This window comes from Nycticebus coucang, chromosome 4 (genome assembly GCF_027406575.1).
Source record: "Nycticebus coucang isolate mNycCou1 chromosome 4, mNycCou1.pri, whole genome shotgun sequence".
NCBI classification, from domain to species: domain Eukaryota; kingdom Metazoa; phylum Chordata; class Mammalia; order Primates; family Lorisidae; genus Nycticebus; species Nycticebus coucang.
In genome coordinates this window covers 17753143-17778216 of record NC_069783.1, presented here as the reverse complement: position 1 = coordinate 17778216, position 25074 = coordinate 17753143, and the positions used below count along the sequence as shown (strand labels likewise).

At 49.1% G+C, this 25074-nt stretch overlaps 1 protein-coding gene across 1 annotated transcript; it reads left to right on the top strand.

The window, feature by feature from the left end:
* Window positions 1-9841: 9841 nt before the first annotated feature.
* On the top strand, window positions 9842-16904 carry OSR1 (odd-skipped related transcription factor 1). Its single transcript, XM_053589889.1, has 3 exons — window positions 9842-10125; window positions 14463-15159; window positions 15913-16904. The coding sequence occupies exons 2-3, from the start codon at window positions 14495-14497 to the stop codon at window positions 16046-16048; spliced, it is 801 nt and encodes a 266-aa protein (XP_053445864.1). The 5' UTR covers window positions 9842-10125; window positions 14463-14494; the 3' UTR covers window positions 16049-16904.
* The last annotated feature ends 8170 nt before the right edge of the window (window positions 16905-25074 follow it).

Sequence of the window (25074 nt, the reverse complement as noted above, 5' to 3'; positions counted from 1 at the left end):
TTACCACTTATACCAGGAACATCTGGCCTGAAGATTGCAGTAAAAGTGACACTTGTCTACAGAGAAAAAATGTTGAAGTATACATTTTGGACATGAAGAAATAAGTAATGACATTTAATGTTTTCATAAGGCTGCTACACTGAGCAGCAATCATTCAAATCCTGGGCCCAGGCTTGGGTGCATCTGCTGATTGCAGCTTGCCTGCAAGTTGGGGAAGGCCTGGGACCCAGAACATCAGTGCCTAGCACAGGCTTTGTTCTAAGATGTAGAACAAAGGGAGCCCCTCAGTAATACCCCTCCCTTCCAAGATCTAACTCTCCAAATTGGGGAGCAGGGAGCAAAATATGAAGAGAACCTTCCAGATGTCAAGAGAACCAGCCCCGAGTATCAGTAGGGTTCCTGAATAAGTCATATTTTCAGGGTCAGATTTCTCATCTGCAAAATGGGAGTGTCAAAGATGATATGTGTAAGGCTCCTCCAACATTTTATGCTCTCCTTTTAAAAACAAAGGCAATTCTAACATTTCTATGCCAAGCCCATCAGTTGAAAGTGATTCTTTCCAGACCTTGCGCTTAAAGCCCATACAGCCCTTGATGTGGTAAGAATACTTGCCACCCCTCCAACTTCACAGTGAGGGAGAGGTCAGAGAGGCCATCCTGGAAGCGCTGGGCTCCTGGAGAGGAAGGCAGCACTGAGAAGGGACATGGTGCCACCAGGACCCTGCACTGATCCTGTGCTGCCTGCCATGCTGTCTCTGTAGTTGGGCCATCACCACTTTGCCTCAATCTAGGCATTTCTGCATTTGATTTGAGAGAGGAAAGTCAAAGGGAAGATGAAGCCCACTTGCTGCAGCTATCTTCCTTTTTGTTGGTGGAGTGTCAGCTGGCAATGATATTACAGTAACCACACTGAGGTTCAGATAGATGTAGATAATCAAATGAATGCCAAGTTATGAACTTTGCAATTTGTAAGGGTTTAACCATTTGCATAATCCAATGCCTTTTGAATTTAAAAATGTTACCTATGCCAAAATTATACCTGAACAATGCATTTTTAGGGTGCACATATCACCAATAATAAGTATGTTACTGCGTAAGTGCATGCCACACCAAAGAACGTAGTATGAGCCCGCTCTCATTTTCTGGAGGTGGGAGGTAGAGGCAGGTCACTACTCTTCAGATTGCTCAGCTACGTCCCTCACCCCCCCACCGCTCTGAAGCATGCTCTTTCTTACAGAGAAGCTTCTCACCTTTCTGGGTGGACTCTTTGCTCATGCGCTTTAACCTCTGGTGTTATGAGAGGGTGCGACCACGTGGAAGGGCCAGAGCCAGGTTGCTGGACAGCCAACTGTTTAGTGTCAGCCCAAAGCAGAAGTGACTGCCTTAAGGCTTGGAAACTCAGAAGACATCTGTGGTTCGGTGTTGAAGTTTTTCTAAGCTTTAGTTTCAGGCCTTGGGTTTGATTTTATACCTTTATCTCTGTTCTAGAAGCTGAGATTAAAGTAAAGACACTGAGCAGAGCTAGTGCCTGGGCCTGGGGATCAGAATGGTGTGTGTTGCAAACATCCGTGTGCCTACCTGAGGAGGCAGGAGTCTTGTTAAAACTCAGATTCCAAGTCAGCAGATCTGGGACAAGGCTTTTGCTTCTGTGGCTCCAGCAAGTTCCCAGGGGATGCTGATGTAACCAGGAGACCACACTAAGTAGCCAGGGTGCTGCCATTATGAATTTGGGCTTTAGATCAAACACACCTGGGTTTCAGTCCCAGCTCCAGACTTCCCCAGCTATGTGGCTTTGGAACAAGTTATGTAACAATTCTAAGCCACACTCTCCTCAGACATAAAGTGAGAATAATCATCACACTAAGATCTCCAATTTCCTGATAGAATTCACAGGGCTGGTGTGGGTCCACAAGAGGAGGGGAGCCAAGGAAGCACTGTGTCCAGCTCCTAACCTTGGGGACTCCTTTCCACCTCCAGGACCACACCTGTGAGCTGTGGCCTGGCCACAGAAAGACCCCTGGACCTCACTGCTTTGCTAATAAAACTGGGGTAACAGAAGGATGCTTTCTGCTGGAGGTGGAGGAACAGCACAGCACACCAGAGTCATGTTTGTCCAAACAACCTAGCTCCTTCCTGACTAAAGTGACTGAGACAGGGCTATGACTAAAGTCACGGGACTTGTTAAACCGGAGGCCAGTATACCCTTCATTTAAGGAACTCTTCATGAACATTTTAAGAGATATGAATAAGGTCTCATGGATACATAAGATAAGTGACTAAAATGGATAGAACTTGTATGGAATATTTTATATACTTATATTAAAATTAGTAGACATGGAATGTGAGTTTTCACCAAAAAAAACAAAAAAAAAAGAAAAATTGAAACGTACTGTCAAAATAAGAGAAAAGCAGTTTTTAAAAATCCTACTGCCTGGCGTCTAAAGTCCTGACCCCAGTAACACAGGAACAATCAGCTCTCCTGGTGTGTTCATTCACTGTCTAGGCTGCTTCTGTGTGGAGAATAATCGTCAATCCTATAACAAAATCTGGGATGTGTAGAGGGTATGGGCAAAGCGTGGACTTTTCATTTAGCCCGTGGCACCATCCACCTCCTTGCAGCTTCTGAAACAATTCTGGAACAAAGCATGGGTTAAAAAAAAGGAGTCCACCTGCCCACTAGGTGACCTTAGTTACCTCTTTTTCCCTTCACTTACCACAATGTGATCATCCCTCTAGCACCAAAGTTAACATCTGCTGGCCTAGAATTAGACATCCCCTTTGCCTCTGTTAGACCCAGCCTTGGACAGCTGCCTTGCTATTTGGTTCTCTCCTGGTTCTTGGTATTTTCAAGGGAGCGCTTCTGCTAAAATGACTTTTTCTCTTCAGACCAACATGGGCATTTTTCCAAGATCTAGGATGGTTCACTCAATAGGGATACATCTTATACATTGGCAGCAAGGAGCCTCATACATGATGTGAGTGAGAGCAAACCCAAGCACCCTGCTCCCACATCACTCCTTATCCCCCTAGCAAGCAGTACAGTTTTGAAGCTTAGAAGCTGAGCCTGCTTTTGTGGAATATCAAGTCCAGTTGCCGTTTCTTACAGATAAAAAAAGGGAGTTTACAAGAAGAAACACCTACTGAAGTGTATATAATGCTTTCATGTAAAGCCATTTCTTTAAATCTGGATAACGTCTGAATCTTCAGGATTCCCCTTAGAAAAACCCAGACACTACTGGACACACACATTCCTTACCAATGTTTCTCAGTCTGAGTGTGCGCTAAAGACTACTGGTGATACACTTGTCAGTGGATCTTTTAAGAAATGCTGACTCCCAAGGCCCAATGTGGGCCACCTAAATCTGAAGCACTGAGTGTGGGGCCTGGAAATTTGCATATTGACCAACTCTCTGAGTGATTTTGTGGCACAGGACTTTAACCATTAACATCTTAACTATCAGCTATCACCCAAAAAGTACTTAATGATTGACCTCCTCTTAAACTAAGTTGGAAGTGCTTATCCAGCCCTCCTTTTGCCTTGGTGGGGAATCTAGTATCTTGAAGTGCCCTGTGTCAGGCATACTACAGGGACACTCCAACTCCCACTCATTTTGCTACCTGTGCAGGACCCTGGGCACTGAGAACCAAGCTCTCTTTCCATCCATAGGGCTCTGGTGGCCTGTTGTGGCTCCCCCGTCTATGTTAGAAAATTAAGAATGAACAATCCCCAGTACAATACATGGATTATACATCTTTAGATACATCTCCTGAAATGTTTGTTATGGACTGAATTTTGGTAAACCAAATGATTATCCCAGGAACTCTTTGTCTGGAATAGATAAACAATAATATTTTGGTGTTAATTTTTCTTCCCATTTCAATCTTCTTGACATGTGAGATGCACACTAATACTTCAATATACTGAAAGTACCTAACCATTAGTCATCATGGTGTAGAAAGTCATATGCTAATATATTTTACTTTCTTGCAGATTGTATTAGCCCAAAGTTTTTCATCTTTTCCCTTCAATGGAAGGCTTCTTTCATAGGAGTCCCAATCCACTTACAGCTTAGATTATGAAGGAAGGGGGCTTCCCCTGTGAGTGACTAAAAGTAGGGATTGTGGTTTCCTGTTTTGTGCAGATAACCTACTACAATTTGATGTGACTCAGATCCACAATTAGGTCTCCTTCCTCCTCAGTTTTACTTCGTAGGAATCAGAGAAGTGAGGGTTCTTCTAGAAGAGGGGTGATCCCTTCCCAGCTTGCTGGTCACTCTGGGTTTGCTCTCTTCATGGAAAATTTCCAATTTCAATCACTTACCTACTTCACCCTTCCCGTCTCCTCAAAGATGATGCCTGGGTTTAAGTTGCACTTGGTGGAGGAGTACCACCCAGACAGATGTAGTTCAAGTTGCCAGGGGCAATTATTTGGGCTGCCACTTGAGGGACCCAGCACATCTTCAAGGTGACAGTGTGAATTTAGAAGGCTCCCTGGCATGAGCGCTAAAGAGGCAGAAGCACCCAGTCCCCTTTCTCTCAGGGGCAATGTTACATAAGCATCAAGGTGAAACACAGCATGGGGGTGGGTTTGCATCACTTAGGGCAGGTTAGTGGATGTGATGGTTCTTTTGAACGTCTAGATTGGGTCCACTCTCTTTCCACCCCTCAGTACAAGCTGAGTAGAAGACCCTACCTCTGAGTGGAGCACGGAGGGGAGGGCACAGCCTTCCTCTCACCGGGCGGCGTGTTTCCTCTGGGTGTGCTCTCCAGTCTTGGTTCCCAGTAGTCAGGCATAACAAATGCCACTTCATCTAGGGAGTGGGCTTCAGCAGTGTGGCTTGAAGGAGTGTCAGCCTCTGTTTTCTTCCTTATTAGACAGTGCGATGTTCGCTGGCTTCCCAGGATGGGGTGCTTAGGAGGGCAGAAGCGGGAGGCAGGCAGGCTGAGCAGCATACGGAAGCCCCAGGAGCACTGAGACCCCATTTTTGTCTAGTAGACAGAAGACTGATCACAAAGCTTGTTAACAGGTATATTCGTAGGGTTTCTCCCTTCTGGTCTCTATCGGGAGAGCTGAAGCTATGATGACAAGGAAAAGAGGGTCCTGCTAAACTATTCCGTGAGGAAACTTGAAAAAGCAGCAGCAAATAACCCGAAATCTAATGGCCAGGGAGGAGAGAGGGGACGGGAAACCTCACGCGTTTCAGCTGGTTCACAGGAGCAGACTGCCCCTCTCCATTCCTACACTTCCTCCGAAAGCCGGGAATGGGAATCCGCCGCGGCGGGAGGGGGCGCGGACCCGCGAGGGAGCTGGGGAAGGGGATGGCGGGAGAGCCCTCCGCCCCGACCCAGCTGGGAACACGCAGGAAAGGTTTCCCGGGAGATCTCTGCTCACCACTGTCTCCAGGACAAGAGGAGAAAGGCGGCAGAGAGTTGCTCAGGATTCCGGATTATTTAATAAAAACAGCAGCAACGAGACGCTCACAAATCTGAGAGCAACGGCGTGGGGCTGGGAAACCCAGGGGACTTCTCCTCCGTTTGCTCTTCGCAAGGGCAAGCCTGTGCGTAGTTTAAAACCAGCAAAGGCAAATTTCCTAACCCAGAAAAGAAAATGGAAAGGAGAAAAAACACTTTTAGGTAAAACGAAGTAAGGATCACCGGAATCGCGACTTTTCCAGGAAAGGGCACGGGGAGATGCCGCTTGCTCACCAGCAGGGGGCACGTTTTCTTTAGGATTGCGCCCGGGAAGCTCCCGCGGAAACCTCGCAGCCAGCCCTGCTCCGGGTCCCTCTCCGGAAATCGCTCTGCAGATAATAACCCTCCGGTGTCTGGAAATGTTTAATTACGGCGAACGCTCCTTCCTCCCGCGCCGACCGCCGCCGGGGCAGCCTGTCCCGGACGCAGCGCCGCGGGCGCGGTAGGTGGTTCTATCTGCAGAGTTTCGCCGTAACTGTTCCCAATGCCGCGCAACCAACTTTTCTTCAACATCCTCAGTTCACTGGACACTGCGTCGTTTCTAATACACTTATTTCCACCTTAGATAAAGGAATAAATAATTCAGTAACCTTACGACAGTGATCTAGTATGTTTCAAAAATAATCTGCAGACTCAGATTTGTATAGAAAGTAAAACCTCGCCACGCTCTTTTCACACATTTTACATTTGATCCTCACAACATCGGAGATTATCAGCATTTCGTTTTACCGATGGTAGTATGTCTAGAGTGCACGCAATTCAGGGCTCATATTCGTTCTTCACTTCATTCATAGTCTTCTTTTAAACCTAAGGTAGATACACGCATGTGTGTATTTGATTTATTAAGGAGACAAGTAGTTACAAGATACTTACGTGCTCATAAAGAACTTAGGAACCGGGAACCTCTTGAAAACAGTTCACTTTCCCTTTCAGTTTTGATACTGTAATTTGTCTGTCCAGTCACAACAACAAGCACCGGCTATTGGGGTTCACCTGGCATCCATTCTCCCAAGGACCCTGGATTGCTTCTACATTATCAGAGGTGTTATCCGAACAAATGTGTGTGGAGGTCCTGTTACCTCCCTCCCTCCCGTGCCTAAAAACGTTCCCCCCAAGCTGGATTTTGACCTGATTGACCGTAATGGTTCCAGAGGAACTATTGAGCCATTACAATCCATCATCTAAATGAATACAGAGGGACACCTAAATCTCCGGGTTATTTGAAAGTTCTATACATGTGTAAAGAGAGGGGATTTTAATGAGCAGACCCCCCCCAATTGTTTCCAAACTAGTTGCAGGAAGTAGTTTTGTTGGAAGTAAAAACTCACAAGTGTTAAGTAAATTCTATTTAAAAGAATGAGGTCATTTTTGTCTGCAGGGGGAGTGCAAAGAGGTAGGTTTGTTTTTTTTTAATCCAAAACAACCCAAAGCAATATAGGCCACGTTCTAGTTAATTTTCTGGAAGCTGCTCAATTTCTACTTCGAAGACAGACTGGGTCGCTTTCTTTTCCATGGAGCAGGAATTGGGAGAGGGTCTATGGTTGCGGTAGGGAGAAGAGGACAGGCAATCACCACCCCAGGCATGCAAAAAAGAAAATGTGGCAGTGAGGGCTGACTGTGGGACGTGGCTCAGTATTGACAATAGCCCAGAGACATGGCTGATCCTGGGATCTCTCCCCTATGAAATCCCACCAGACTGGCTGGGCATAGAGGGTCATTCGACTGGACCTCGAATAGGGACACTTTCCCAAAGCTTCTGGGTCCTAGGCAAGTCTGGGACCGCTCTGCTCCCTGCATGTTTCCATGGTGCAGACATTTGGCCAAAGCCAGAGAAAGAGCCTCTGCTGAGGAGTTCGGAGTTTGCTCTGGGTCTGGTTGACAGCTGGAACCTGGCAGGTTTAAAGACAGCAGAGGTGCAGCCACCGTGGCAGAGAGCAATGGACTCCCAGAATGAGATTGTGAGTCCAGACAGGAGTTTTGTCACTTTCACTGGGCTCCAAGGCAGGCAGGGCAGTACTTTTGGGTCCTGGCCATGGAGGGCAATCACCATATTCCAAAGGCATTTCCTCCTCATGAGTCCTAAATAATACTGACTCTGCTAAAATGTGCCTTCATTGGCTCTAGGTGTCCTGGGTCCTGCCCTTCTCAATTCATCTAAGCCACAATCCTGGAGCAGAGACCTGGGCCCTGCTTAGTCTGATCAATTTCTTTTAAGGTACATACCCACTTGCACAAAGCTACAGAGGAGCCCTTAGCTTACTGGGCTTCTTTCTGCCAACCTGCTCAGAAGCAAACCAGACTAGTAATCTCCAGTGGATATCTAGGCCAAGGTTTGGGGGATCATCCCTTTTGCAAGGTCAGAGTGGGATGGAGGACTTTTCAGCTCCTAGCAAATCTTGAATTTCATTTTCCTGGCTTGTGGTGGTTATACACTGTCTGCTACCTAGAAAACCCATCTCAGAAGTCAGGCGCCTGAGACAGGCTATCCCTTGTAGAGATAGATCACCGCCAGGGCCCAGGTATGCCCTTGCCTTGCCCTGTCCTGCCTTGCTCACTAGCATCAGGCAGCAATGGCCATGGACTTCTCTGGGAGGCAAAGCCCAGGCCCCTGGGCCATAAAAGACCAGTGCCAAATTTGCTTCCCTACCTTGCCCCATATCCATAGCTCTAGGATTTGACTTGAATAAAGATCAATTTTCCAGATAACCTGGCAAAAGGGGCATTAAATAACTGGTTGCATGTTCCTTTCTTTAAGATCTTCCCGGCCTTATTCTGCTCTTGGAAATCATGGCCCTGGAATCTCTAGGAAGGGTGTGATCACAGTTCTCTTCTGTTCCAAGGAGCCTCACTCTGGCCAGTATGCCACCTAATACTGGCAGCTGCTAAGGTTCCAGGTGCATAGGCAAAGTTATGTCTCTTGTTCCTGTACTAACCCATGGCACTGGGTGTCTATAGTCCCTTGGGCAAAGATTGTGCCCCCTCCCCCCCCGCCCTTTTTTCTCCTCCCTGCACAAGCCAAAGTTATCCAGGTGTGAACAGGAGGCCAAGTTCTGTTCTAGTGGCCTGGGGATATGAGAGGAGTCTTTTCCAACTAGGCCTTTGAGAAAGGGGGGTCTTCATGACCATCCCCTTATGTCAGGGATCACAATCCTCTTTCCTCTCCCCACAAAATTCAGTAGATGTTCCTTTGGAGAAACATAGTACCAATATGTTGCAGACCCACTAAGTCCAGGGAGGCCAGAATCCAGTCAAAATGTGTGAGGGGATCACTCTGAGGCAAAGCACGTAATGGAGTGGTGGGAATCTGGACCCACTCAAACCCTGGAATCTTATTCCCAACTCAGCAACGAGGAGGGCCAAGAGTTCCACAGAGATAGCAGGGAGACATTGGACTGAGGTCAGCTAGAGGTCAGCTCTGGGAGACAGCAGTCAAAAGGGCACTGGAACCATTAGCAAGGCCTAGGCCAGGAAGACAGAATTTTTCACGGCAAGAACCCTGACTCCTTTGAGATTCCAAACTCCACCAGAACCAGCTCTTTGACTCAGAGTCCCTGGAGCTACAGCTTTGCAGCTTGCCTGGCATTCCTGTGCCACTCTCTAAACTCTTATCCATCCTAAAACGAGTATGTGACAACAGAGCTGTGACATGTCGAGGTGAAATGCCAGAGATTTCTGGGTACCAGGAAAGTCACTGTCTCAACCTCCTTCTCTTAACCATCTGATTTTTCTACTGAACTCCAGAACCCAGGATCTGGGGTCAGCCATAGCATTCTGATGTTGTAGCTCACTTGTTTCTCCCAGACCCCCAGCAGCAACCAGCCAGCGCTGCCCGGGTGGTCAGTCTGGCCCTGAACACGCTTGGATGGCTAAGGAGCTGCTCCACACTCAGGGTCCACTGACTTTGTAAAAAGATTCTAGGAGGAGAGGCGACTCTGCCAGTCTCCAAAGTGCTCTGCAGCCTAAAATATAGGGCGAGGATCCCCGTGCACAGAGTTCTTGCCCACCACCCCCACCTCCTGAGGAACAGGCTGTGTCCTAGGAGCGCAAGAATAGGACTGCGGAACGCGCGATTCCAGCTCACCCTCAGCTGCTAGAAGCTGTTTCCTCTAGCGCTCCAGGAGTGCCCCTGTGGGCCTAAAAACACAGAAAAGATCGCGCGGGACTGAAGAAGAGGGAACGCAGGTCGGGAGAGGCCAGGGCCAAACGAACGCAGCTGCCAAAGTCGGTTGCCCGGGTCAGCAAAACTTTGTCTCTCAGTGCGCAGGCGCAGGGCAGGGTTGTGAGGCACTGGAGGGAGGGGAGGAATCCTGAAGCAAGGGGTGGGGGAGAGGGAGGGTGGTGGATTAAAATAAGTAGGCGGCTCGGTGCTAAGGGATGAGTGAGTCGGAGCTCGGCCTCTCCCCAGCACGTTCTCAGTCACTCCAGGTTCAGACCCAGCGAGGGAGTCGCGAGCCAAGCTCACTGTCCCCTGCGGGCAGGACTCCGGGGCTGCTGAGCGCTCCCGCGTGTCTGGCGCCCGGAGTCCCTGCGGCCGGAGGGAGTCAGGATTCTAGAGTTCCAGGGGTGCCGGTCGGCTCCAGCGCCTCTGGTTTCTCGGGTCCCCTCAGCGAAAGCCGCAGTGACGAGCTCAGCCCCGGGACCGCAGCCGAGCAAGGTAACCGCAGCCCTGGGCGCCGGGGCTCAGTAAGGAGAACGCAGGCGGGACTCCCGGGTTCTTTCCTTGTCACTGCGCGGCGGGTGCCTTCTGTCTCTCAATGTCCCCAAAGGAATGCTGCAGGATCTTTGTGAAAGTGAGAGCAAGATGGCTGGGGGGGCTGCTGGCTCAAGGATTCCCGCGCGGGGTCCGCGGCCTCTGACCTGGGGGGCCTGAGGGGGAGGGCCTCTGCTCCTGCCGCCAGCCAGCAGCGCTCGGCGGAATCAGGGCGAGGTGCCTGCGAACTTCGGAAGGTAGTGTGCGGTCCCCCTTCAGAGAGCGCAAACTTTCCTGAGACCCGCTCCTAGTTCAGGCTAACTTGCCTTTACTTAGCTGACAAAAAAGGTGGGGGAGAGTGAGTGGACGGCCACAGCCACAACCCACCGCGCCGGGGACAGGTGCATGCTTCAGCCCCGTAGCGCCTTAGTACGAGTTTGTCTTTTGAGGAGTTTCGCTCTGGTATGAGGCCGACTAGACCTGGGAGCTCAGGGATGCGTCCCCGACCTCCACCTCGCACTCGCGCTCTGATTTGGGAACTTTAAGGGTGATTGCTCCGTGTGATCAAGGCCGGGAGGGCAACTCCCGAGCGTCCTGGTGCAGGGAGACAATGAGGAGGGGTCAGCACTGCTTACAAGTTCGAGACCCGCAGGCCCCAGTAGTGGAAACACTGTGGAGCCCCGGTGTCTCCGGGCTGTGGATTAGAGGGAAGAATTCTCTTACTCCCCTGACTCTCCCCTAACTCAGCCTTCAGGAGAGACGGTAGAAGCCAGCGGAAAGAGGAAAAGAGGAGAGGGGCTTCCTGCTGAACTAATTTTTCTCGCGAAATGACTCTGATAAGAAGAATGAAAACCACTGACCAGTCCCTTTTCAGCAGCTTGGGCAGTAGCGGGTTAGCTTCGAGGGCTTCTTTGTTGTCATAATTTGTTAAATTTCACCCAAGCTAAGGGATGAGCCTTGGCTCTTGGGAGCAGAAACCACGTGCAAGTCTAGTCTCTGGAGTTCACGGTCTCCTAGGGAAGAGAAGGGCTGGAGGGGACGGGCAGCGACCCGGTAGGTAGATGTTCTAACCCAGGCTCCTTGAAGCAATTGCTGTCTCATTGAGATCTGGGAGAAGATCGCTGAGGACGCAGCCAGCGTTTAAGTGCAGCAGAAGGGGCGCTTAGTCGGTGGGTTCCGTAGATCTGTTAGTTGAGACAAATGCTACAGAAGTATCTGGTGTTGGTCAGCCCTCTCCATGGGGTCCAGACGCCTGTCACCACTCGTGTTGGGGATTTGATGTCAAGGATGATTTTCTTGGGTTACTGCTGGGTTCCTCCAGGCGCACGCTCGTGGAGTTCGCTCCGTCCTAATTAATGCAAGCAGTTAACTCGCTCACGCTCAATTAGCCCCGAATAAACCACTTTAATAGACTTTGCACACTTCATTAATGCCCAGCATAAGGCTGGCGGCAGACCCGGGATTCCCTTGCGTTCCCTCACGTGAGGGACGAAAGAGCCTGTGCGGGGCAAGGACCTGTGATCCCGAGTGCGTATTGCCTTTACTGTGAATTGTTGGAACTCTTCTTCGGGTCTTTCAGGTCGCAAAGCCTGAGCCTCTAACGGAATGGGTGCCTGGTCTAGAGAGAAGTTTCCTTTCTTGAGTTTAAAGATAGATCGAAAGCGTTTGCAATGGGGACCTGGGGTCAGGGAAACAGGAGCTGTAGGGGCCAGGCGTTGGCTCATCTTCTCCGGCAGGAGAAGCCAGTCCAAGGCTGTGTTTTTCCCTTAGCTGACCGCCGGAAACCTGATCGTGCTTTCCCATTCTTGAAACTAGTGTAAAGAGCCACGTTTCGAACGAATTTCGTCCCCAGCAAAATCGTTGGCGGGAGCCTGGGGAACCCTGGCCTCAGAATGCGGCAGAAAAAAAAAAAACAAACAAAACTGGCTGAACCTCTGAGGAAAATACATGTAGTGTAGGGAGAAACAAGATTGGGCAGATAGCCCGGAAAGGTTGGCTCCCAAGAACCCTGATGGCTGAAGCCCCCCTGCCTCCTACCGAGCCCAAGGCCACTGGGTCTTCTCCGCTTTCAGGGGAGAGAGAAAGAGAGAGAGAGAGATAGAGAGAGTGTGAGTGTGTTCTTTCAGCCGGGCACCCAGCAGGTCCAGCCGTTGTGCCCAGACTCCAATTGCCACGGCCGCGCTCTCGGCCTGGCCTTCGACGGGGCGAGAGGTGCAAGCTGAGGCCTCCGCGTCGCCAGTCTGGCCCCGGGGACCCTCAGATAAGGATCTGATTTCCAGCGCCTGGAGGGAAGAGGAGGTGACAGCAAATCAAAGAGCGCTCATCTCGCCTCGATCCCGGCCACCTTTGATGTTGGCGAGTCTTCTTTTCTTCCCCTTTCCCCAATCCAAACGGGTCCCAGCTTCCTCCCTGGCCCAATTCGTATTTTGCTCCGCTTTGTTTCAGAGCTCCAGAATGGTCTCGGTTTGTCCCCGGCACGACCTGTGCTCCAAGCAGTAGGGACTGCTCGGAGGCCATGGCTCTGCCCGCACTGCCTGAGCTCTCGCTGCAGGGTCTGGGCACCGCAGATGTGTACCTCTCCTAGCTCCGAGGCTGAATTAATTGCAGCAGTCAGACTGGGTTTGGGGCGATCGCTAGTTTAACGTGGGCGAGCAAATCTCAGAAGGCTCCTGGTGTTTCTGTTCACCTCCCCAAGCAAAGCCTTTTTCCTTAGGGTCCATCACATAGCCAGCAACTCTCCTGCCAGCTTCCAGGGAAAAAGTTTTTTGGGTCAAGATTGTCCTCACTCCTCCTGGGAATAGGCTCTCCACATCCCTGGATAGTGCTGGGGGGTTAGTGAAAAACTATGCAGTGAAAAGACAGGGGTGTATGGCCTGAGCCTTGCTTTGGACTGAGGGTCCACTAGACCTGGGAAGGGGTTATCTGATCTAGGGAGCCAAGCAGGGACCTGCATATCCCAAGGAGAGGGATTAGCAGTAAAAGAAAAAGTCAGCAGCAGAGGATTGAGGTTGGGCAAAGGAGTAGGGAGTCCCACGAACCCTGCACTGACAGTGACTTATTAAGTAGCCCTAAACTCAGAGCCAGGAGTTCAGCACTTGGGCCTCCAGAGGCTCCCAGCTACTTTAAAGTTTCCTTTTTCTCTGACCTTTCCTCCCACTGGGTAGACTTCAGTTTGTAGTGTCTGGTAAAGGTAGAAATGAAAGGCCTCTTTGCAGAGCCTAGACTTTTCCATGAAGGCTGGAAACCAAGAGTTGCCAATCTCTGGTCATTTCAGTGTGGCTTCCCTCTGGCCTTGCTCAAGCTCCCTGACTTTGCTGGTGGGTGCATAGACCACAGCAATGGAGGCCTAATTGCTCATACTCACATCCACCTGCCCAGGGCTCAGCACTACAAGAACGTTCTGATAGCCTCTTGTGGGATATGAGGGCACTGAAGCGCTATTGTATGGGACTGCAGATGTTTGACTAAGTGAGTCAATGATCATGGTTGTCAGTACCCTCCTCAAAACAAAAGCTATCCCAAGGATATGGGGATTTCTCTAATAGGGAAAGCAGGAAAGCAAATATGGGGTCAAAACTGAGAGTTTTGAGAAAGATGACACGGCTTCTTTGGCTTCTGGAAGCCAGATTAAAGGTCAGAGGGAAGACCTAAACATGCAGGAGCCAGGAGTGTGTGCACTGTATGCTTGTGTATGTGTGTTGTCTGTGAAGCTCCTCATGGGTGCAGTGTGATCCTACATGTGTGTGATGACTGTGTTTTGTAGCCAGTCTTGTGCTATAGAACACTGGTTATTCTGGTTAATCTTTTGCCTCTTGTCAATTTGGTTTCAGAATGCGTGCATCTGTGTCAGTGTCCATTTCTGTGTTTATCTGTATATGAATGTGGGTATTCCCTAACTTCTATTATCTTTGCAGAGAAGGGTAATCCTGTGTAAACTCAGGCTGGCTGTCCACATGGCTGTTTCTATGTGCCATTTTCCCTGTGTTTGTGCTTTTGTCAGTGTCCTGTATACAGTCGGCCCTGATTTTAATAAAATTTAGTTTCCTACTGGTTTCTCTATCAAGCTGTGTGTCTGTGCCCTCAGAGGGGCCCTCAGACCAGAAAAGGTTCTGAAAAGTGGGCTCCCCTGCATCTTATGTTCCCATCTAACTTATAAGGACAGTGGGCTCCCTGGGTGGGGTCTTGGATGCTGGAGCTCCTACCCTAGAGGAGAGGATGTGGCTGGGCTGGAATTCAGGAGGAAGGTGGCTTACCTTGAACTTCTCTTTTCCTTTCCTCCCCTCTTCTTCCTTTCTTTGCAGATCAAGATTGAGAACCCACTGCAGCTACCACAATGGGCAGCAAAACCTTGCCAGCACCAGTGCCCATCCACCCATCTCTGCAGCTCACCAATTATTCCTTTCTTCAGGCAGTGAATGGCCTGCCCACTGTGCCCTCAGACCACCTGCCTAACCTGTATGGTTTCAGTGCATTGCATGCTGTGCACCTGCACCAGTGGACGCTGGGCTACCCGGCCATGCATTTGCCACGCTCCTCTTTTTCTAAAGTGCCTGGTGCTGTGTCCAGCCTGGTGGATGCACGCTTCCAGCTGCCAGCCTTTCCCTGGTTCCCTCATGTCATCCATCCCAAGCCGGAGATCACTGCTGGAGGCAGTGGTGCAGCGCTCAAGACCAAACCACGCTTTGATTTTGCCAACCTGGCCTTGGCTGCCACGCAAGAAGATCCATCCAAGCTTGGCCGGGGGGAGGGCCCTGGCTCCCCCACAGGTGGGTTGGGAGCCCTCTTGGATGTGACCAAGCTGTCTCCAGAGAAGAAGCCCACTAGGGGACGTCTGCCTTCCAAGACCAAGAAGGAGTTCGTCTGCAAGTTCTGTGGCCGCCACTTCACCAAGTCCTACAACTTACTTATCCATGAGCGAACGCACACGGATGAAAGGCCCTACACCTGTGACATCTGCCACAAAGCCTTCCGGAGACAAGACCACCTACGGGATCACAGGTGCAGTACTGTGGGTGGTCCAAGAGAAAGCTCTCTACTCCTAGTCTCACTTTCCTTCTCTCTAATGAGATTCATGAGACTCCCTGCTGGCTCCAAGTCTCCTGAGCTTCTGTCTTCTGCGAATTCCCTAAAATCAGAAGGAAACCATAGAAAGTTCAGGGATAAGTTTTGGAGCGTGACCAGAGAAAATGTGGGGATGAACAAGACCTAAGTCAGGTGTCTTTACCCTCTGGGAGAGAATGTGATTTCCGCAGCTCCCTCCTCCATCCTTAGGGCTATCCCAGAGAAATTTCCGAGGTGAAGGAAAATGTGATATGTGAAAATTAAGTTTGTGAAATGTGTGACCACTGTGCTTGAGAAACTGAAGGCATAGTTTTATTGAATTTTAAGTAATTTTAATGACCACATATGTTATCAGCCAGCCTCTTGGATGGCACAGCTTTAGCAAATTGTCTTGCTCTGGCTCTCTTGACTCACCTGCAGGGTTGACCAGAACTTAGGAGGAGGCTCAGCTTGTCCCTCCTCCTCCAGAAGGCAGATGGCCTGCTTGGCTTGACCTGTTTGCCCATCCCACTTGCCCAAGCCTCTCCATCTCCCCATTCTGTCCACAAACTCAGCATTTTGCCAGCATTTGGTACCCAAATTTCCCGTTTCCTATGAGGGTAAGCCCCTCAGCAGTGGGAGGGGATCTGGGAAAATTGTTTGTAACATTGCATCACTTTGCCAGGATTAACTTTCTGTTTCTGCCTTTAGATATATTCACTCCAAAGAGAAGCCTTTCAAGTGTCAAGAGTGCGGGAAAGGATTCTGCCAGTCCAGGACTCTGGCTGTCCACAAGACGCTACACTCGCAGGTGAAAGAGCTCAAAACCTCCAAGATCAAATGCTAAATCGAGTCTCCAGGTTACCAGGACCTCTGGGCCTGAAGGCGACTCTTTTTCCAGAAGGACCTTCTCTGAGGGACCGAAGAAACCTGACAGCGACTTCGGTGGACAGCAGGAGAGGCGCTAGGGACCGTCCCCTACCCCCATATGGTCCCCTGGGTCCCTGGCGCGCGCGGCACTCCACAGCCCCTCCCGGGCCGTGACCCCGACCTCCTGGGGCGGCTCCCCTCGGACGCCGCTGAACTCTTGGCCACAAGGCGGTACTCACGTGTGGAAAGGGAAACTGCATTAAAAAAAAAGAACAAAAGCTGCGCAGAGCCGCAGTGGCGTCTCTCCCTGAAGTATTACTTTTTCTATTGTTATTTTGTACGTTTTCTTTATTATTTCTTCCTTTGACCATATAAGCTTGTAACTCTGACTGCGGAAAAGAGTGGAGAGGAAAAGAAGTTCTGCTCACTGGCAGCTTCCAACCCCTTCTCCGGTCCCCTTCCCACCCCAGGAGCCTGCAAAAGTGTAATCCCTGTATCTGCTTCAGTCGCCTGGGCCGGGGACAGCGAGACCAGGAGCGCCTTCTCCCAGTCGGCCGCGCTGCCAGCCGAGGGCTCGGGGACTCGGAAGGCAGGGCGGGGGCGTGGGGCCTGGGGGCAAGAGGCGGCCGGCTCGGCTTCCCTGCTCCGCCGCTGCCGCCCCGCGAGGGAGCCCTCGGCCAGGAGCCCCGCGGGCGTTGTATTGCGATTGGCACTTTATGCTGACCATCGGTAACGGACATTTATCACTGGAGATTTTTTTTTTAACTATTAAATAAACGGTTATTTTACAGGCATTGCAGGATAGGTAATTTCCCTCTCAAATCCTGGAAGCCAGATGGCTCTTCTCTCCGAGAGGCGCAGATTTCTCCGCTGTACTCCAGGCCGTCCCATTCCCCGAACCCTCACTGTTAATAGGACAGGACTAGGATGGATGGAGAAACCCTCCTTCTCCCGTTGTTGGTCTGCTTCTGCTCCACCACGAATTTGTTTTCTTGCTTCTCTCCTCCGCCTCAATGTCAGGGTCTCAGCCCCCCTGCTCCTCACCTCCAAAGGACTGAGACTTTATAAGGAACTTGAGCCTGTGGCCACACGCCCGCCCAGAGAAATCCCAGCATCTCCGGTGCCGCGGTCGCTTAGGAAAGCGAGGGAAGAGAATATCACTAGACAGAGAATTCCTGGCTAAGGAAAGAGAATATCACCACCACCGCCCCTGCCCCCTGGCTTCTGCTTCGGGGTGGGAAAAATTCGCCTTCACGAGAGTACTGTCCCTTATCCTCCTGGGTCCCAAATCAGGCTGAAAATACACAATCTCTGCTGCCTCCCCAAAGCCCATTCTCCCTCGCTTAGGATCCCTTCGCACAATTCTTTGGTTGGGATTTGTACCCTGTCGGGATCATGGCTTCACAATGATGATTCTCTACAATTTTAAAGCCTTGTCAGGAATGGCGGGGGCGGGCGCCCTGGGAGGAAGAGAAATCTGAATTCCACCCTCCACAAGTTGAACCTTCCCCAGGGTGTCTAGTTTTCCCACAATTAGAGGCCGGGACGCCGTGGGCTCTCCGGCCTGGGCCGGGGCGGGGCTCTTCCAGATCTAGCGTCCTGACTGAGGGATCGCGCAGGCGGTGGCGCCCGTGGCCTTTCCCAAGCCCGGCTCGGCCTCTCGGGCTTAAGAGCTTGGTGCGCTGCAGCCTCGGAGGCGACTGGGCAGAGAGTCCCTGCAGCCTGCTGGTGGAGAAAGCGAGCCAGGGTTGCAGGAGTTAAAACATTCTCGCCTTTCGCTGCCCTGTCTGTCCCCACCTCCTCTGGGAACGCTCCCAGGCCCTCGGCAGGCGAGAACTCCTCACCAATTTGGCACCGTGGCGGGGCGTGCCAGCCCGGAGGAACCTTGTCCACCACGTTCAGAGCCGCGCTGCCCCCTGCTGGACAGGCGTGGAGGGGCGGCCTAGGACTTGGGGCACTTCACTGTGTCCTGCTCACAACCCGGTGAAACTCGACTACCTGCTGCAGACGGACCTTGTCCACAACTTATCTGTGTGTGTGTCTGGTCTTGCCCTCAAAATCTTCTTGACTGGCCCTTGGCCCACCAGGAAAGAGGGGCAGGGTGCTGCTGGGTCTAGATCGGCCTGAAGGCTCTCCATTAGTTGGACAAGACCCCAATCCCTCTTCCACTTGGGTCATGGCCCAGAAGAGAATGAAGTCTCCCTTCCTAAGGAGTGGGTCCTGGTGTGGGAAAGAAGGGTTAGTCTATAAATTTGGGCCCTCTATGGCTTGGGTCAAAACAGCACAGGCAATAGAAAGGTCTGTGCTTGGAGATGGCTGTGCTTTGGCCAACTGCAGGGTCATATCAGTTACTTCATGAGGCTGCATAAGGTTGTGGGTTGTGGTTGTTCCAAGAGAGAAAAGCGTGTGGGTATACGCTCATAGACACCCACACCTACACATGCCAAATGCGCGTGCTAAGGATGGCTTTTGGACACTTCCAAGGATCTGAGAATAGAGGGCCCTGTCTAGTCCCTTTGCTCTTTCTGGGATTCTGCTTTTCTTAGATTGACAATCACTCATGTCTCCTTGCCCCTCATATCCCTCCACCTTCCAGTACACACAGACCCTGTGAAGGTCACCAGGCCTCAGGACATCATAAACACTGTGAAATGAGAAGGTTTGCCAGGGATGTTTATGCTTTCTGGTCTATCCCACAGCCAGCACCATGAATCCCAACCACACCCTAGGCCTGCAACTGGCAGAGTTTCAACACCAAGTGGGCATCCTCCAAAGAATGTATTTCCAGTGCAGAGTGTTTTTTTTTTTTTTGGTTTTTGGCCGGGGCTAGTTTTGAACCCGCCACCTCCGGCATATGGGACGGTGCCCTACTCCTTGAGCCACAGGCGCCGCCCTAGTGCAGAGTGTTTTAATGGAGGGTAGGGAGTGTGGCAGGGAGCTGCCCAGGGACCTCCAGCCCAGGCAGAAGGCCTTGGCTTGCTCCACCAATGGTTGCTGTCATCCTGGTAGACACAGAAACCACCTCTCAGCATAGCTCATTGCAATGATTCATAGATTGTGTAAAAACAGCAACTGCAGGTGGAAAGGCAGGCAGGGCCCTGGGCAACAATTCCAGGGGATGTGGTTGGAAATTGATGTAGTGTTCCAGTTTACTGCTCATGCTTAGTGTGGGTGGCATAAAAAGTGCAATCGAGAGGGCCAGAAAACACAGAGTAGGTTTTCTTGCCTGCCCCAATCTTTTCTCTTACATCCCAGAAAGTCCCAGCTTCATTCACCACTCTCCATCCTGCCTCTCCCAGCACAAAAAGCTTCTTTGGTCCTAGTGTCTGTGTTGCTCAGCATGGCTGGGGCCAGTTTTCAGGAGTGAAAGAGGCTCAGCATGGCTGGGGCCAGTTTTCAGGAGTGAAAGAGGCTCGTGGTGCTGGTCATCAGGCAGCTAGAGTTCAGCTGGGGTCCTTCTCAAACCTGCTAGGCCTGTGATTTGTGTGCATGGGTAGGGTAGTTACCGGCCTCAGCCAGACTCAGAGCAGAGCAAGTAGAAGGCACAAAGGACCCCCTGGGGCAGCCTGCAGCTGCCTGGTGCTTTGGGAAGAGATCAGATGCTAACAGCCTGCAGGGGCTTCTTCTGAGGAGAGGAGAAAGATGTTCAGGTTCCACCTCCTCTTTCCAGAATGTACTTAGGGCTTTTCAGCGGTATAAAGAACGCTTTCCTGCGTACCTCCTTGCGGCTGGGCACACAGTGGAATGGTCTGGGCCTCCTTGATATCACTCAGCTCCATGAACTTGAAATCTGTGATATCCTAAGGCCTCTAGAATGTTAGTATTCGGAACTGGCTCAAAGGCGTGGCGCCCCTGCTCTCAGAGCTCTGCGGTACTGTGACGTCACGGCCTCCTTCCGCGGGCTCAGTGACGTCACACAGGCATGGAACTACAGGGCCAGGGTTCCGCGATGTCTTCTACAGCATTCTTTTTACAAAGCTTTATGGTGTCACAGATGGGTCCCGCCAAGCGCGATGATACCCACCCTTCCCAACTCCGCACCACGGATCCTGCCCACGGAGATGCCAGGAATCGATTCGTCCCCGTCGACAGGATCCGCGGGCCCGAAGCGTTGGCAGGTGTACTGAGTGAAAGGCGTAGCCGGGCAGCATCCTCCTCCCAAGTCTGTTGCTTTAGAAGGTCTAAAGCCCTTAGGGCTTCACCAGCCGCTGCCCGCGGCGTACTCGCCCCGCCTACTCGGGACCCGCCCACCCACCCGCCTCCTCCCTCCTTGCCCACCGCGCACGCTCCGCGCGCTGCTTCGCGCGCAGGCTCAGAAGGAATTGTTCAGTGGCGCCGAGGCTGCAGAGTCGCTGTCCGCTTCAGTGTCCCGCGTTCAAGGATCGGGAACTCAGGAGCGCCCTGGCCTGCTGTGCACATCTAGTGTTTGGTGTATGTGAACGCTAGAGACGCAGACCTGGGAAAGGGTGTTCTGGTTAATGTGAGTGGAGACTTTCGACTCGAGTCCCCTAATTTGGAATGTCCAGTCCAACGCGGCTGCCCGACCCAGGTCCCTTAGATCTGGGGCGGTAGGGGTGGTGTGGCCGGGCCCTTCCCTAGGCCAGAAAGTCTGTTGCGATCCTAACTCTTTGAAGCAGAGTTTCTGAGGCACAGATTTCATCCCCCAGCCCGGCAGAATGCCTTGATCTCTCACTCCACCCGTTCATCTCGACTTTTCAGGGCAGTCTTTCCAGAGCCAAACTGGCTAGTCTGTGTAGATTTCAGATGAAAAATTCAGTACGAACATGAGATAGTAGGCTGGGATCAAACATGTCATTTCAGATGAAGAATTAAAAGCTGTGTTTTCTCTGTGTCAAGGGGCCAGAAGATCCTGTTGTAGCTTTTACACACAAGCACAAAAACACCCATGCTTGCATGCTTCGGGCAAGTCCCTCCGCTTCCCTGAGCTTCAGTTTTTTCCTCTAATGCAGAGAGTGCTCTCTCCCTCCATGTCATGCCCTTGATGAAGGGATCCAAATCACACACATTTTGTCCATCAATGTATTCATTACGTTGACCCCAGACTGGGCCCCCGTGTTTTGTAGAAAAACTTCACTAGAAATGCTTTTCCCAGCATTCTGAAGTAGCCTGCCTCCCAAACTGCCTTATTTTTAGGAGTCTCCCTGATTCTCCACTTTATCATAACTCTGGGATCCTGAAGGGTTGAGAGAGGGAGTAGACCACTCAGGCTAGTGGTTTTCTTAAAACCTCTTGAAGGAACTTCAAGGAACCCCTTTTTAATTCCTTGGGGACCAGTGAATTAACCAATTCACAAATTATTATGTTTAGTTGAGAAGAGGTGTCAGGACCCTCACTGTAAGAGAGCCCTACTTACCACTGGTTTGTGGAACCCAGGGGGTCAACCTGGGGCAAACTGTGGTGTAGGGCAGGGGAAGTGTCCTTTTCATGTGACTGCTTAGATAAGGAGATGCTAAAAGACAGACCTGTGAAGTGCGAGACCCCCTGTGGGTCTATGTTTTCTTTGACTTAGGAGAGCAAACCAGCCCAAAGCAAAGGTGCTCACAGAACTCTCTTAGATGGAGAATCTGCAGGAATGCTCCTCTCAACCAAGCATCCCAGTCGTAGCTATTTGTTGCCATTCCAGGTTTATTCCTGGCCATCTACCTCCATGATGAAACTACAGAACTAATCCAGAAAAATGGGATGGACAAATGAATGAGTTGAGAGTTTTTGTTTCTCTTTTCCAAACACTGGCTGAGCTGGCTCTCTGCAACTTAGCTGTCTCTGGGGATGTATAAAGCATAATTAATTCAGTTTAAATGTTTGGGTTGAACTCTTTTGCTAGGGAGATAAGATAAGACATTTTTGTCTTGACAAGGGAATGGATGGATTATTTTCTCTCATTTGCAGGAGTAGGTACCACTTGGAGCCTGTAGTCATGGGACCAGAAACTTTATAGGGGACATGGAAGAAAGCCAGCAGAGATGGGGCATGAATGGCTGCTAGACTCTTTACCTCTCAAACAACCAGAGAAGGAAAATTAGCACCCAGAGAGTTTGGGTCTTGCCTAAAAAATGTTACGATTCATTTGAGACACTGGTCCGCTTTTTACTAACTGGATTCCATAGCTGAATTTGTTTGTGTAGATGGAGTTCAGATTGCTTCTGTTGTAGCGCTTCCCATAGGGCCTGAACTTGAAGAGTTCTTATTATTAGAGGGATTTATCTATCCATACAGCTGTATTTTTAATTAAAAGGTTCATATCTTTTATATTCTTTTTAAATTTTTAATTTCTTTGCCTGTTATTCTTAACTTTGATACTTTGATGTTATATTTTGAAAACTTCCATTGTGATGGTGGAATTGTCATTTTCTTATTGTAGTTCTATCAAACATGTATATGCACACACATACACACACTATAAATTATGCATAGGTACACACATATATACATATATAACTGTTCAAAATATTTTAATTTGTTGTGTGTATATTGCCATTGACTTCTACCATCTCATTTTATGTTTCTAGTTGCCCAACTGCTTTGATGTCCCTTTCTTGACTTCTTCTGATTAAAATGGTAAACTTTAGGGCAGCGCCTGTGGCTCAAAGGAGTAGGGCATGGGCCCCATATGCGGGAGGCAGCGGGTTCAAACCCAGCCCCGCTCAAAAACTGCAAAAAAGAAAAAAAAAGTTTATCGTTTCTCTAGTGGTTATTCTCAAGTGCTTAATACATTTACTTATTTTAACATCTCAATAACATCATGAATGACAAAATGAATAACTTTGGTCGCACCTGAAAAGATATCATTGACTTACCACCCTTCTCATCACTCCTGGGTCTCAGCTGCTCATCTAAGGGGCATTGGCTCCTTTGCATGTTAGGTAGCTGCTGGAGGACCAGTGTGTCCATGAGTTCAGCCTGGTTGTATTTACGTTGGACAGTCAGCAGTACTCATAGACATTCCTCACTGTGGCAGTTGGGACAATGGCAGCAGTCGCTGGGACTTCACCTCTCTGGGAAAGGTGAGAAGCATTGCTGGGGGGTCTCTTCAGCCAGGAAGCCAGGGAAATTTTTGCCTCTAACCAAGGAAAACTTTTATTTTAATTGTAAATATATGTATTTAACTGGGCCAGAGAGGATTGATAGTTCTGGGGGAAGTCATTGATTTGTGATACATTCCCCCAATTTTCTCCCCAAATAATTAGAATATTTCCAAACATAATAAAAATTGAAATGATTTTATAGTGAACACCCAATTACCCACTACCTAAATTCCACAATTAACATTTTACTATACTCTCTTTGTTACACATCCATTGATACATCTTTCTAACCTTTTTAAAATAAAAATCCACAAACATACAGAATAAATGAAAGAATAACAAGGGACACTCTCAGTTCTTCCTTGCAGTACTAATAATTCACAATATTTTGTTAAATTTGTTTCCCTCTCTTTCTGAATCATTCTATATTGTTCCAGACTTCTTTTGTTTTATCCCCAAGTACCTTAGCACACATTTCTTTGAAATAAAGACATTATCCTACATAACCACATTATTGCCACACTAAAGAAAATTAACAGTAATTTAAATCATGTAACATGATCAAATCTCCCGTCTATTTCAAATTTCTCCATAGTCTGAACTTTTTTATTTTTAAAAATCAGAATCCAGTTGGGTGCCGCAGCTCAGTGGTTAGAGTGCCAGCTCTGCACAATAGGGCAGTGAGTTCAAACCTTGCCTGGACCTGTTTAACAAACACAAAAAATCAGAATCCAATCAATGCTATCACATTGTTTTAGTTTTTAGCCTCTTTTAATCCAGGACAGTCTCCTGTTTTAAACATACTTTCATTTGGATATAATTAAGACTTATAACTTATAGAAAATTGCAGACAATACAGGAAGGTTCCAGGTACCCTTCACTTAGGTTCTCTCCAATGCTTACATAGTACAGTATCAAACCAGAAAATGGATGTTAATGTAATATATATGTATAGGTTTATGGCATTTTTAATCACATGTATAGATTCTTATAATCACCACTACAATCAAAATAAAGAACTTCATTACCAGAAAGATCTGACGTCCACATAATACCAGTCTGAGTAAAGTGCAAAAAAGTTGACCTCCTTTTAAATCCCTTTATCCTCCCTGTTTATGACATAACTGTCATTCATATTTCCCCTACATACATTGAAATACGTTAGCAAATGTTATGAGTTTTGCTTTGGCTATCAACCATCATTTAGAGAACTCAAGAGGACAGGGAAAGTTTATTTGGGGTTTTTGCCATGTTTTTGCTTTTTCCGTTGTTCTTTCTTTCTTCCTGACATTCCAAGTTTCCTTCTTTTATCATTTCCTGTTTTGAGAATGTTTAAAAAAGCCATTCTTTCATGGTAGGTATGCTGGTGACAAATACTTTTAGTTTTCCTTCATCTGAGAATGTCTTTATTTCTCTTTCATTCTTGAAGGATCATTTTACCAAGAATTCTTGGTTGGTAATTATTTGCTTTCAGCACTTGAAAAGTGTTGAGACTTTCTTCTGGCCTCCATGATTTCTGAGGAGACATCCACTGTCATTTGAATTGTTTTTCCCTTGCATGTCATTTTTCTCTTGCTGTTTTCATTGTCTTTAATGACTTACTTTTCTGAAGTTTGAGTGTGATGGCTCTTGGAATGATTTTTCTGAGCTTTTCCTCTTTTGTGTTTTCTCAAATTTTTAAATCTGTGGCTTTCTGCCATTTTCCATATTTGAAAAATTTTCAGCAGTTATTTCTTCAAATACTTCTTAACTCCACTTTCTCCACGACTTCTTAGACTCCCATGACACAAATGTTAGAACCTTAGATTCTCCTGGGTTTCTGAAGTTCTGTTCACTCTTGTCAGTCTCCGTTGTTCAGAGTGGGGAATGTTATTGTCCTGTCATATTGTTCACTGATTCCTTCTTCCTCCACTCTGCTGTTAAGCCCATCCACTGGACTTTAAAAAAAAATTTCAAT